Raw genomic sequence first — 14,365 nt, forward strand, 5'->3', positions numbered from 1 at the left:
CATTCTTTTTTTTTGTTTTGTTTTAGTTTTGGCTTTAGTGGTTTATTTTAGGTTTGGTTTTTTTTTTTTTCAGTTTTGCTCTATTCTAATCCTTTTCCATTATGATTAGAACTTTTTTAATTTGATTTCACACAGTTATTAGCATAACGTGATCTGTTTCAGGATTGTCTTGGGGATCATCACAAAGAAGAACATATTAGAGCATCTCGAGCAACTAAAGCAGCACGTCGAACCCTTGGTGATTAGATATATCAGATCTCATAATTAGACACATTAGAAGTCAGGAAGCATGAAACTTGTGAACTGTTCAGGGCTTTTATGACATCGGCTGAACAATGAAATCATCCTATGCTCAAAATTTGTATTCAACCATAAAACAATATGTGCAAAATCCTTTTGTAGAAATGAAGCTGTTAATGTGGACATAATGTTAGTCACAACATTAAAGGAAAGCAAACAGTGGACTTTGATACTTGTGTTGTTGAGATTCTGTAGATCCATGTGGTTTATATCTGATTTCCCCAGGTGGGAAAGCACATGCCTAGGAATACTTTTCCCCCACTAATGCAAATTAAGACTTTCATATATGCCAATTTCTTTTTCTGATCAGGACAGCTTTAAATAGCTGTTAAATAGCAAAGTATCACATCTTCTGAGAAGCAAAGACAAGCATGTTTAAACCGCAGCATTAGATCTTCCCTGTAATCCCCCTTTATCAACGTGATTTTTTAAAAATACTCGTTTTTAGTAAAGTCCTATGCTTTTATGTAAAGTCATGTGGTTCTGCTGCTGATACCTAACAGCAGTCAGTGCACCCCTTTATAAAATGTTCAGAGATATCCAAAGCCACTAAGTGGCATGGTGCTATGTTGACTGTTGACTTCAGAATCTAGATATGGTTTTAACCATGATGTTGTGAACTAACCTTAGATAGGTGGTAAACTTTGTCTTAATTTGGACATGGGTTGCTAGTTACATCTCTACTAAACATATCCACCACATTTAGCTGCTTATGTGCAAAACATGCTAATTATGTTCTCATTTTATGCTAATACTTCACAAGTATTTCATGCATCCTTTAATAAGACAAATTGAAATGTACTAACCAGAATAACAAGGGCAGCAGCTCATTCATTCTGCTCTTTGCTTCTCTTGTGATATTATCCTTTTGGACAGTCTCACTCTATTTGATGTTTCGCAGTTGTAAGTTTGAAAGACCCTCCCATAAGAGCACTGTATCTAAATTGGAAAATGAAGATTTTCTTTTAGTGTTCACAGTTTATTTTCTAAAGCCATGGATTCCAAAAACTATTTAACTGTTGTTTATTTTACAAAAGTTTCATGGCTGATACAGTGTGCTCCTATGAATACATTCAGCCTGAGCCAGTGCATCAGACTGGAAGGATCCTTAAGGTTTTAAAATGGAGGGAAGGGGAATTTGATTTGCTTTTAGGATTTTGGGCCATCAAGCGGTACATCACTTTGATGGCTAGGTTGGAACATATCTCCCTTATTAAATGGGATCAATATCACTTCTTTTTCATACCTCTCTTTTCTTTGTCCCTCTTTGTTACTTTTTTGTTGGCATACGCTAATCAAAATTTGATTTTTGTAGAAACGAAAAGTTAAATAAAAATTGTGATGGGCTTTACTTGTATTACTTGTATTTCATTAAAATGGACTACAGCTGTCAGAGACCATCTGATACGGTGTCTCAACATTGCTGTGTTTTATCAAACTGGTGGTTCCTCAACATTCTGATAAATAAAATGTTTTTGTTTAAATAAGAAAATCAGGCTGTTTACTTTTGCTCTATTCCTGTCAACAAAAAGGACTTGGCTGCAGTTTTGTTCTACTTTATTATTTCCCTGCCTGGATTAATATCAGTCTTCCATTTATCCTTTTCAGGCGCCTCCTTGGCATTATAACAAAAAAAGATATCCTCCGTCATATGGCCCAGACGGCAAACCAAGACCCCGCCTCCATAATGTTCAACTGAAGCCCATAGCTGAGGAGAGAGAGGAAACAGAAGAGGAGGTTCATTTGTTGAATAGCACAACACTTTAGTCTGGGGAGTACTTCTAAAATCAGAGACGAGAGCTGGGGTTTTGTGTGACAGTGCTGCTGGCAATCAGGAGTCGGTCTGGGGGAGTATGTGGCGAGGAGGAAGGCTGATGGGAGTGTGGGAAGGGAGAGCTGCTGTCCTGCACTGGATGCGTCCCGAGGCATCAGGTCTGCCATGATAGTGCAGTGGGTGAGCCGTGCCATTCTCCAGCCCCAGCCTGGTACTTCAGCATTGAAGAGATGTGTTATTAATCCCTGTTTCTGGAGGGATTGTTCTGAATTGAGCCATCTTGTGGAGACTGAAAGGTCTTGCCCTTTTTACCATTGCAAACTGTTGTGTTAACTCATGAAACGTATTAACTATTACACGTCACCTTTCTACATTCCAGAAGAGCTTTCTTTCTCTCTCTCCTGAGCCGTAACAAAGCCTCTTTAAAATTGGTGTGCCCTTTTGAAGCAGTTGTTTCTCATATTGAGATGTACTGTGAGTTACTGAGGTTTGATCACAAGAAGGGAGGTTTTTCTTGTGCCATTAAACGTGTGAGTTTGTACATCATGAAATGCTTGGGGCAGTGCAGATCCACTGCAACAAAACCAGATTGAACAGGTTATAACTTGCAAGAACCATGTGAGACTTCTTTCAACCCATGTGCTGTCATGATATGAGAAAACTAAAACCAGATGAAACTAGCATTTCAAAGAAAAATACTGCTGGTTTTGCTGCAGGAAGTATCAATAATGTGACTTGGTCTTATGCAATTTTTGTATTATTGAAAACACTATGATATATACCAATGTTGTGCAGTATAAGGAAAAATACTGCTATACTACTAGTTTAAGAGCTGGAACAATTCTGTATACGTGTATCTGGTAAAAATTGCATGCTACAACACTGGAGATCTTTTCCCCCCCCTGTAAAATTTGAGAACGGTCATTTTTATTTTTTTCTTCTCCACAAAAGATGTTCCACTGCTGACATGGTAGGAAGAAATGTAACTCATAACTTGCACTAAATGTATATTATTTTTCTTGAAGTTTTACCATTCTTTATTTATATTTGTATGGATTTAAAAAATCTATTAAATATGAATCAGTTAATATCTCACATAACTAATTAACTTTTTAATGTGATTTTATAGAATAATTCATAATCCTCTGCAAGTAATGGAGGATTAGCAAATGTTTACAACTAGATGAAGGGTTTCAACAAAATGGCTTCTTTATGATCCAACATACATACAAGATCATTTTCAAATATAACTCTCACTGCCGTTACCTTGGATTTCCTTTTTCCTTTACTAGCAGATAACTGGAACAGTAATATTAAAATTTTATTTAAAAACAACCTGCAGGGTTTAAAAATTAATAGGAGAAAGCAACTGTGTAATTGCTTTTGGCTCCTTTTTTTTTCCCAAGTACATAGAGGTGTAAATTATATGTAGCCACACCTGAGCAGGCGGGGAAAACTGAATGCAGTACTTGAAACTTTGGCAGGAGTTTAAAATTCAGCAGCAACACACACACTAGTAGGTGAACTGATGAACTGACAGATCCCTAACTTCTTTACAGTAGATTATTTTGTTTCATATTCATTTTATCAAGCCACCACCACAAATGGACACAGAGGAAAAAAAGCAATATACTATATTTCCTAGGGAGGAAAAAATTAAGAAATCTGGCTGACAAAAATCATGTTTTATTATATTGGGTTGGATAAAATTTCCTTCTTTTAACAATTATGCTCACGAGACTGCAAAAATTGCAAAAATATGGCACTAAAACTAAAATAATAAGTATGGCATTCATCACAGTTACCTCAAACATCTTTATTCACCAAGTACTCAGTATGATTTTATCTTAAGTACAATAACACACTGAACCAAAATTCCGGTACTTTTGGCAAGCTGCAAAGTAATGTCTGTACTTAAGTAAGCGCGCTGCTGAATTTTAACCTATTTTTCTTGGTAAAAAACTGCCATCAACATTTAATCATCTCATCTCTTGCAGCAACTGGAAGCAGTAGAAAGTGAAATGTGCCGGTGTGCTCACAGTGATCAGGCCTGAATTAAAAACAGGTTTGGAACTGCAACAGGGAATCGGGCTGTGTTAAAACAGGAGTGTTGCAGCAACCACCTGCACACTTTCAGATGGAGTCAGTGCTGGTGGTTAAAAATTTGCTGTTACATTGCGTAAGCCTGAAAAAGAAGAAAATTCACAAAGATCAGGATTTGGCCTATTTACAGAAGACAGCTCTGGAAGTTGTCTGGGTTTTTTCCTACAGTCGAAGAATATAAACACACTACACATACAAAAATTGCTTTAAATCAGTTTGAAATTTTTGCCATGTCTAATGCTCTCCTAAAACACTGCTGTGTCTGCTGTATTAACTTGCACCTAATTCTACAGACTGTACTTTCTGAAGTAAAATACAGTCACACCCCTGCTGTGTTTTATAATTTGTGTGGATCCCGAGCGCTGCATATAAATTGTGCATCTCTGTTTATTCTTCTTGACCTGCTAAGCTTTCCCTGTTGACATATGTCTTCTGGTAAACATTCAGTAGAGGTTCTGGGAAGGAATTATGTGTGCCTGTGCTGTGCAACAAAAATGTCCTAATGTAAAACTTGCAGCGCCTTACTCAAGTTACTAATTGGGAAAAAAAAAAAAAGTGGTGGATGGGAGGGGGAAAGTGTCAGCATTTTTTATTTTTTCAACCATTCAGATACTGGTTCATGAAGAATGCATTCTTTGTTAATCTGTGATGTTGCCTAGAGCTGTATTTAATATTGATCTTAATGTTTTTATTTATAATAGTGTGGTAGAGCTGCATATCATTACAGTAAAAATTCTCATTACTGTGATGATTTAATCAAACATTAAAAACTTCTGTATGACCATGTATTGTTCTGTCATGCTTTTTCGTTGTTTTCACAATATTTATGTTGGTTTTGCATTTTCCCCGGAGAGAAAGTTAACAGCTAGGAATCTTACATATAAAACTAGTAAGCAGATAAAGGAAAGAATTAATTTTAGGAGGTGCAGTCTTTGCGTGGCCTAGTATTTGGCTACAAATCAGTAGCCAAATCAACCCAATCACACAGGTCACTATTAGGTAGGGTTTTTTCCGAAACAAACATTTAAATTTTGAATTATTGAATAGTTGGCTTTTCTGTTTTAAAATTGTTAAAAGTGGATGATGCTTTTGTTGTCTAAAAGCCATCTGTTGATGATGTATATTCACAGAATGGCCTGGGTTGGAAGGGACCTTCAAGATCATCCGCTTCCAACACCCCTGCAGTGGGCAGGGACACCTTTCACTAGACCACATTGCTCAAAGTCCCATTCAGTCTGACCTCAAACACTTCTGGGGCTCAGGCATCTACCACCCCTCTGGCCAACCTGTTCAAGTGTTTCACCACTCATAGGAAAAACTTGTTTCTTGTTGTAGTGCAGTAGGCCATGATAAAAAGTCTGTCCCCCATTTAATGAGGAGCAGCACTTCAGTAATTTTTCAGTTGGTGTAACAAATTTCATTCTCCATCACGTGAATAGATGAGTATGGATTTCCAGTCTAAGGTCCCCACTGTTACAGATCTAAGTTGATATTTAAATAACAGTGCAAAAGGTGAATTTTTAAGATCCCTTCCAACCCAAACCAGTCCATGATTCTACTTTTTTATTATGTGTATAATTTACAGGGCATTAATATGAAGGTGTATTCTGTTTAGAACATAAAAAGTAAAATAAGACTGAATATTCAAGAAAGTACCTCTTTTTTATGTATAAAACAAAATTCCAGGCCCCTGAGTCACTCTGTCTGCTTGTGCTTGAATAAATGGAACATGCTGAATGAAAGAGGTGAAGTTGTCAAATTTACAAAAGTAGATTTACCTCATTCATTTAAAACTGAAGATACTCCTCTGCAGCACTCTAACCTATATTGTGAATTGGAGGTACAATCTGTGGCTAAAAAAGTAGAAACTACGTAAAGTTGAGCATGTTGCTCCTGGCCTGTAATCTTTGTCAGTAGTAATTAGTATTACTTACTGTCATTAGTAATTATGTGAATTGCTACAATGGAAGTCACTGTATGGTGGCAAGTCTGTTGAGTAAGAGCAAATGTTATTTTCCATTGTTTCTGGACTGTTACTTCAATCAGTTGCCCAAGAATAAAACTCATAGAGCTGTGGGCCAATGAACTTCAAAACATGTCATTTTGTTTTGTACAAAATCACTTCGGTTCCATTTTCAAATGTCCAGGTTAGTGTTGAAATCAGGGGATGGCTTCTGATTAGCAGGGTAGCACTCGCAGTGGAATTCCGAATTTCCCCTGTACCGCCACTTAGCCTTCCCTTCATCCCGTTTGATTCCTCCAAACCGAGCCAGCCCCAGGACCCGCCTTAGTGCTGTGCCACAGACGGGAGCGCTGCGCTACGGGAACGCTGCACCTGCGGCTGAGGAGGCACCAACCATCACTCGCGGCAGAGCCCTGCAGCCCCGCAGGTGTGCGCGGAACAAGCCGGCTGCCTCAGTCACCCGGCCGTGCCTGCCGGCGCTCCCACCCGTGACTCAGCCGCCCGTTCCTTCCCGCTCTCCCTCAGCCCAGGCCCAGATGTGTCCGGGCCGCAGCCCCGCCCGCCGGCGCGTCACCCCCTCCCCGCCGGGCCCGCAGCACGCAGCCAGCACCGGGAAACAGCGCGTTCCTTAGAAAAGCTTTACTGACCCCCAAGACACCGCCACCGAGTACAAAAAGCCCCGCAAACACACACATACACACAGACAGACAGACAAGGCCGCCCGCCCCGCCGTAGCCCCCGTGCCCGGCTCAGGGCTCCAGCTGGTCCAGGCCCTCCTCCCGCCGGCTGCCCAGGTGCGCCTCGATAATCTCGGCGAAGAGGTTCCTCTTCAGCAGCGTGTAAGCCAGGGGCAGCAGCTGGCCCACCGTCTTGTGGAAGTACTGCAGGAGACAGGGAAAACAAGAGCAGCCCTGGGCATCAGCGGCTTTGTTTATGCCGCGGCAGCGCCAGCTCCGGGCTCTGCCCAGGTCACGACGCTCCCTTCACCCACTCCTCATGCTACACCTGTCACAGCCACAGCGCGGTCAGCCGGGGCTACCTGAGCTGGAAAACTATTTTTAGCAGTGCGGGAAATGACGGTGCCATTACAGCATGAAGAGCTCCAGCCTGTGGATGAAGTCCTGTGCCTTGTCACACTCCACAGCTCGAGGGGATAGACTGATCGCAGATGTGACCCTTTTCATCAACAGGGTGACTGTTTTAATACAAACTAAAATAAACTAACACAGAACAAAAAGCACTAAGCAGAATTTTCATCAATAATGAAGTGCTATTAAGTCAATCAACTTATTGATGATACTTATTTTTAACACAGAAACAGGGAAGAGACCCCAGGTGGGAGGTGCCCTACACAGCCAGAGGCAGGGCAGCCAGACAACTGACTGGATTCCCATTTTTCCAGCTGGGGTTACTATAGTCCATTTCTTGATCCAGCTGAATTTGGGTGCTTGTGTCTATACAAGTAGTTGGGGACAGGGGGCTCCAACTATTCAGTGTATTTAGATCAGACATTCTGCACTCTACTTCTGGATTGCAGGATTGGGCTCTCCTATGCACAGTTTTAAATTCACGACAGAATAACGTCCTAAGTGTGACTTTCTAACAGTCTTCATGAATTAAGAATATTCTTGCAGACTTTTATGATTTCTAGGGATAATTATTCTACACCACAGAACAATTCCTGGTCCACGTATAAAATAACCCATAACTTTGTGAAGTATGATTGTTGTACTCACATGTGATCCATAGCAAAAGAGGTCCATGCCCAGTTCATACCCCATTCCATAGTCACATTCGTCATTAGCAAACTGAACAAAGGTCAGCATTTCTTGAATGGGTGCAAAAGCCTTCACTCTCTCATCATCAGTAGGAGCATCAACAATAGCCTTGCAAATTTTTTTAAGATTAGCTGCAAAAAACCAAAGTCAAATACCCAGATGTTTAAAGAAATAAATTTAATACTGCACAGAATAGTCTATGGCAAAACCATACCTGTGTGTCAGCTAAGTGGGCACACCCTGATCTGCTGGTGAAAAAGCTTACCCCTTTCCTTGGCTGCTCATTCTTGGCCCCTGCCCATTCTTATCAGTTCCCTCATGGAGGGAGACAAGCATTTATTTGTGTGGTGAACTTGCATCAAGGAACTGATTCTGCTTAAAACAACAGTGGAAGAAGAGGATGGATAAGAAATAAAGGCAAAAGTCCCTGAATATAGATCATTTTTTTGGATCTACTTCCTGCACAGCTGTGCCAATACAAAAGAACATCTAAACTACTACTTCAGGAATTATTATTTCAGACTTAACATGTTTCATTGATTTTCATTTGGTTTATCTAAAGACAATACTTTGAGTGTGGTGGTTAAGACTTCTACCTTTTACTCCTACCACTCACTCTATGTAGAAAATATGAATGGAGTTTGTTTCTTGCAGAGTCTGTGTGACTTAAGGTTATTAAATAAAGCAGAAGAATATAGCAAACGAGATATTTACCATTTGTCTCAGGAAGTTCTCTGTATCCAACATCATTTTTGTCTACAGGAACAACCAGACCTGCTCCATGAAATGCTTTGGTCACCACCTGAATAAAGGGATGGGAAATAGAACATAGCACCATAAGACAGTACTGTGATATAAAACCACTCACCTCACTAAACACTAACACCTGACTGCTGGTCAAACCTAATACAGTGTCCTGGCTCCAGGACATCAACTCAGTTTCACATAATATGGCAGTTACTTTTAAGTGCCAAAGTTTAAAATAACTGGAAACTCCATTTCAGTCAAGCTCTGAAATCTAGGAACCCTTGTAGTCACTTGTGTAGCACTGTACCTTATTTGCTTAGTCATCTCCTACTATAATTATTTCTGATAGGTGTGCAAAACTATTACTATCCATACCATCCTTAATGGTCCTGTTTCTAACAGATCCAACATAACTGTTTATAATCTTCCACTTCAATAAGTTTTCTCCATGCCTTCCATTTGTTCTATATTTTTAGACTACTGCCCTTAGTGTAGCTTTTTTGGTGGTGGTTTGTTCTTTTTGGTGTGGTTTTTTTTTTTTAATTGAATTTTGTTTTACAAGCATAATGTGTTTTTATGTAGTCCTATTTATTTGGAACACATTTGTATTAATTTTCCCTCTCCTAAAAAGTTTTTGAGAGAGGTGATTAGCTCTGGAAATTCTTAAATGAAGCATCCTTACTAATTGGAACGATAAAAAACAAAAAAACAAAACAGGAAAGGAAATGAAAAAAGTTTAACAGAATTTAGTTCTCTCCAGTGGATGAGGAAAGTCATACTTTCTTATCTCTCTGTTTCATCTTCATGGTTTTTTGTTCCAGAGAATAACCCAGATCTTTTGCTGTCCTTGTTAGCTTGTCATCTATGTCTCTCAAAACAGCATTTTTCTTTTTATCAGTCACTTCCTTAAGTTTTTTTGACAAAAATAATCTGCAAACAGAAAAAACATGTCTTAACAGAAAACAAACAAACAAACAAATCTATAGGTTTTTAAACACTAAACCTCCAGTTCTTATAATGAAGATTAGCAGTCCTGAGTTTATTTACACAGAGACTTGGAAATGCAAGCCTCATTTAAAAAGAAGGAGCAAAAGCTTGGCACAGACAGTACTTGGGCATTTCTTATCTGTATCTGCATTAGCATCTAGTTTATGCAATCGGCAGGTGCTGAAGATTCTCTTGAACTCAGTAGCTGTTCATCTTTCTATCTTAAGTATTCAAGCTTGCTGCTTTCGTGCCATATCCATCATTTGTCATCCAAGTCATGCACACAAATACATATTTATGAGTTTCCTCATGGTGCTTTCAAAACCAGTGTCCTCGTTTAACTCTGCACTGCACAAGGACTCTTTTGCAGGAGCCATTATTCAGCCTGCTTTCACCGACTGACACGCGTCTGTCCTTAGAGAGCTTTCTATTTTTAACCGGCAGGGATGAGGTCTGTTGTTTACATTCCTGACATGGAATCATGTAAAGCCCTATGAATCATCGTGAATTACATATCCATATAAATGTTATCCTGCCCCAAGGTCAGAAATGGCACTTCTTACATTTACTCATTATACACATAAGGAATGTATTTTTACATAGGCAAGAACAACAAGAGCCAAATGCTTCTGCGATACCTAGATTTCCTTCACTGCTGTTTGAGATGCCCGCCCTTTACTTACAAAGTATTTTAACACCCCCAGGGGGTACTTTTCCCCCCCTAGAGACTATTCCTGCCAACATATTTAAAGAACGACATAATTAACAATTATATATTTTACTTCTGAAAGGAAAACACTGTCAAAAAACCTATAAAGGCTTGAGAGAAGCTTAAGACTTGCTAGCAGTGGCAGAAAGTAAGTGAGAATTTCTTAAGAAAAACACATGAATGCATTAGCTGCATTATTACACACCTCACAAGTAATAGTTTCTATTCTATTTTTTATAAATAAAAGTAAGTATGAACCTTACTTGACTGCTGCAAAGACATTATCACCAACTTGTGAAATCACACAGCCCTTCTTAGCTTCATTTGCACCAACCCACACTGGGAGCTCATCTGGCACATCCCTATTGAAGAAAAAGTACACACAAATAGTCAAGCTGTGTCTATTTCTTTTATTTCAAAGCAAAATTAATTTGCTTCCTCACTATGCTACCATCTCCTTCAGACCTATCAAAAAGTGCTCTTAGATCTAAAGCTCTAAGATCTTACAGCATGCCTTGAAGAGAGCTTGCATCTGCTGCATCATGCAGAGGGAATACATGTTCCAAATATCGTGGCAAAAGTTAAAGATTTGTAAGTGAAGGTGGTCTGGATGGTTGGGGGAGGTAGTTTAATAAATATTTAAATCTAGTCTTCAACTCCAGTACCTGTGATCTTTTTTAATAAAAAGATATCAAGTCATATGTTAATATCCTACTAGAGAAAAGAAAGATTCTTGTTTGATGATTGTGCACAGGTCTCAGATCAGGTCTCATGGAGAAAGTAGGACAAAAAACTGTGCATAATTATAGTCCAGCAAGAGCATACAGGAAATTAAATACCTGAAATATCCCATGTGATACTGTGTTTTGCTATCCCCAACAAGTATAGTCTGGAATTCTGGGGGATCATAGAAGAATCTCCAGTGAAGGTTGAAGTTCACATCTACTGATTTTGCTTTTTTGTGTTTTCCAGCAAGAATATCATATGGTCCAACCAGTTTAAGTCCAAGACTTGACACAAGTGCATCTGAAAAGCAAAGCATGAATTGATTTACCTTCTGGTGGGTGCGTATCTAGAGCCAGTTCCTGCATCACTCAGGTATCAAAAAAGCTTCCACAAATTCCATCAAACAGTGTTTACTAGGAAAGCTGAGACATTCTTTTTGTCCAGATAGCTTTCATTTTGAGTTGTTACACTTCTTATAAGAAGTAGCTGTCAACAGTTTATCCCGTCCATCTGGATGAAGATCAGTGATGAGTGGTGTCCCTCAGGGGTTTGTACTGGGACCAGTACTGTTTAATATTAATCTTTATCAATTAGACAAGACAGTGGGATCATGTGCACCCTCAACAAATTTGCTGATGATGCCAAGCTGAATGCCACTGTTGACACCTGAAGCATGGGACGCCATCCAGAGGGACCTGAACATGCTTGAGAAGTGGGCCCATGGGAATCTCATGTATTTTAACAAGACCAAGTGCAAGGTGCTGCACCTGGGTCCAGGCAAGCCCTGGTTATCGACACAAGCTGCAGGATGAACAAATTGAGAGCAGCCCTGCTGAGGACTTGGGGGTGCTGGTGGGTGAGAGGCTGGACACGAGCTGACAACATGCAGTTGGCAGCCCAGAAATCCAGTCGTATTCTGGGCTGCATCAAAAGCAGCGTGGCCAGCAGGTCGAGGGAGGGGATTCTGGTCCTCTGCTTTGGTGAGACCCCATCTGGAATGCTGCATCCAGCTCTGGGATCCCCAGCACAGAAAAGACCTGGCCCTGTTGGAAGGGGTCCAGAGAAGGTTCATGAAGGTGATCACAGAGCTGGGGCATCTCTCCTGTGAAGACAGACCGAGAGGGTTGGGGTTGTTAACCTAGAGAAGAAAAGGCTCCAGGGAGACTGCAGCCTTTAAATACTTTAGGTACTGAAGATAGGGACAGACTTTTTAGCAGGGCATGTAGCAGTAGGACGAGAGGTAATGGTTTTAAACTAATAAAAGGGTAGATTCAGACTAGATGTAAGGAAAAAATTTCTTAAGATGAGTGTGATGAAACAGTGGAACAGGTTGCCCAGAAAGGTAGTGGATGTCCCACGCTTCGAAACATTCAAGGCCAGGTTGGATAGAGCTCTGAGCAACCTGGGCTAGTTGAAGATGTCCCTGGTTATTTTAGGGGATCAGACTAGATGAACTTTAATAGTCCCTTCCAGCCCAAATCATTCTATAACTTGAAAAAAAATTTTCACTTCTAGAGCACACAGGGATGCCACATTCTGTTATAAATTTGAGGAGGTTGAAACCCAGATTTAGCAGTGCTTACACTGAGTTAAAGCCTTTTCTGCCTCTCACCCCACCAGCGACAAGGCTATGGAAGTACAAGAAGCTGAAAGGGGACACAGCCAGGACAGCTGACCCCAAGTGACCAAAGGGATATTCCATTCCATATGGCATCATGTTCAGTATATAAACTAGGGGAAGAAGGAGGGTCATTTGGAGTGACGCTATTTGCCTTCCAAAGTAACCTGTTATCTGTGACAGAGCCCTACTTTCTTGGAGTTGGCTGAACACCTGCCTGGCCATGGGAATGAATTCCTTGTTTTATTTGGCTTGTGCATGTGGCCTTTGCTTTCCCTTTTAAACTGCCTTTAGCCCAACCCACACATTTTCTCACTTTTACCCTTCTGACTGTCTCCCCTCTCTTACCAAGGGGGAGAGAGTGAGTGGCTGCACAGTGCTTAGTTGTTGATTAGGGTTAAACTGCAACACATTGAGGAAACTTGAGTTCCATATCAAACATTTTAAATGTACCTGCGAGAAAAGCAGATTTAGACAACATTTAGTCCCTTTGTATTGCACACCTGAAGTCATTATATTTTAGAAAGCTTGAAGAATACGTGGATTCTGCATGGAGTACGTGGATATGCAGGATTCCTGTTTACACTCACAAATATCCTGCATCTTAACCAAAAACTGAAGCTGCATTAGAATGCATCTGACCCACCTTCAGTTTCCCTGCTTTCAGGCTGGTTTTGAGAGTGAAAGTTAGAAAAAGCAAATTTTAAAACCTCACCACTTGGTTTCTCAGGGTCTAGTTCCTCACAAAACTTCCAAAACTGGTAGAAGTCCTCAGGTAGTCTAAGCCGATAGCATGTTTCTGCTTCTTGACAAAGACCATCAGGAATATCTGCCTGATTTGATCTTCTCTTCTTGACAGCTCCATTTTTTTCAGTCTGTAGATAAAAAAAGAAAACCCACAGTTAATTTAGCTGCTTTGCATCAGCTCCACCAAAGGATTTTACAAAGCTTTATATTAATGGAGGAACAACGATTAGGACTACTAGGGCATATTTGTCAGTTAAAGCAGCATATATACAGATTAGAACACTGATTTTGGACAGAATCCATTAGAAGTGCAGTCTCTGACGTGTGCTAAACATGAATGAAGTAGCAAACTGCTACTTTTATGTTGATGAGTCGATATAAGCAACAGAAGCCCTTTATTAGTTAATTAAGCAAAGGACTAAGCAACCCCAAAGTTTAATCTAAGCTCTAAATTATTTTAAAATGACCATTTCCAATCCCACCACAGCCTGCATCCAATAAATTTACACATTTACAGACAGTTGAAAGTAGGGATACTATTTTGTCATGTCTGGTTAAATGACACAACAAAATGACATAACAAAAGCCCTCTAGTCTGTACTACTACTACTGTGCTATTCATCATCAGGAGTAGCGCAGTTTACAGAGCAGCATTTTAAAAGTAGCTTAAAGGTGAAGCTGCTGTTAAAAATGATGTGACGTGAACCAGAGCAGACTAGGAAATGATCCATACTGAGCCCATACTCCACTAGAGCAGTAGCCTCAGCTACCCCCTACTTGAAAGAATAAGGATTTTCTTTAAAGCAGCCAGGTTTCTTTCCCGTTCTTAGGAGAGGCCAAGGCGGAGGGCATTCCTCTCAGAAACGGGGCCGCCGCCAGGTATCCAGCGACACCGAGTGTCCCGTCCGCATCG

General features: G+C 40.2%; 2 protein-coding genes across 5 annotated transcripts in view; one reads left to right on the plus strand and one right to left on the minus strand.

The window, feature by feature from the left end:
• Positions 1–4,962, plus strand: part of CLCN3 (chloride voltage-gated channel 3) — a 58,596-nt gene extending 53,634 nt beyond the window's left edge. For 2 of the 4 annotated variants that reach the window (XM_027899354.1, XM_027899355.1), the window contains exons 12-13: positions 163–238; positions 1,909–4,962. In XM_027899354.1, the coding sequence (XP_027755155.1) occupies positions 163–238; positions 1,909–2,067 (235 nt within the window). In that variant the 3' untranslated portion in view covers positions 2,068–4,962. The remainder of the gene's footprint in view (positions 1–162; positions 239–1,908) is intronic. The other 2 variants (XM_027899356.1, XM_027899357.1) reach the window with 1 other exon arrangement.
• A 1,802-nt stretch (positions 4,963–6,764) lies between these two features.
• Positions 6,765–14,365, minus strand: part of LOC114065441 (histone PARylation factor 1) — an 11,974-nt gene continuing 4,373 nt past the window's right edge. Inside the window, exons 3-9 of the mRNA XM_027899360.1 lie at positions 13,421–13,580; positions 11,201–11,387; positions 10,625–10,723; positions 9,445–9,595; positions 8,633–8,720; positions 7,877–8,049; positions 6,765–7,021 (exon numbers count right to left, since the gene is read on the minus strand). Of these exons, the coding sequence (XP_027755161.1) occupies positions 6,890–7,021; positions 7,877–8,049; positions 8,633–8,720; positions 9,445–9,595; positions 10,625–10,723; positions 11,201–11,387; positions 13,421–13,580 (990 nt within the window). The 3' untranslated portion in view covers positions 6,765–6,889. The remainder of the gene's footprint in view (positions 7,022–7,876; positions 8,050–8,632; positions 8,721–9,444; positions 9,596–10,624; positions 10,724–11,200; positions 11,388–13,420; positions 13,581–14,365) is intronic.

This window comes from Empidonax traillii, unplaced genomic scaffold, assembly GCF_003031625.1.
Source record: "Empidonax traillii isolate 1590-97213 ecotype Southwest subspecies unplaced genomic scaffold, ASM303162v1 scaffold661:size936278, whole genome shotgun sequence".
Lineage (NCBI taxonomy): Eukaryota > Metazoa > Chordata > Aves > Passeriformes > Tyrannidae > Empidonax > Empidonax traillii.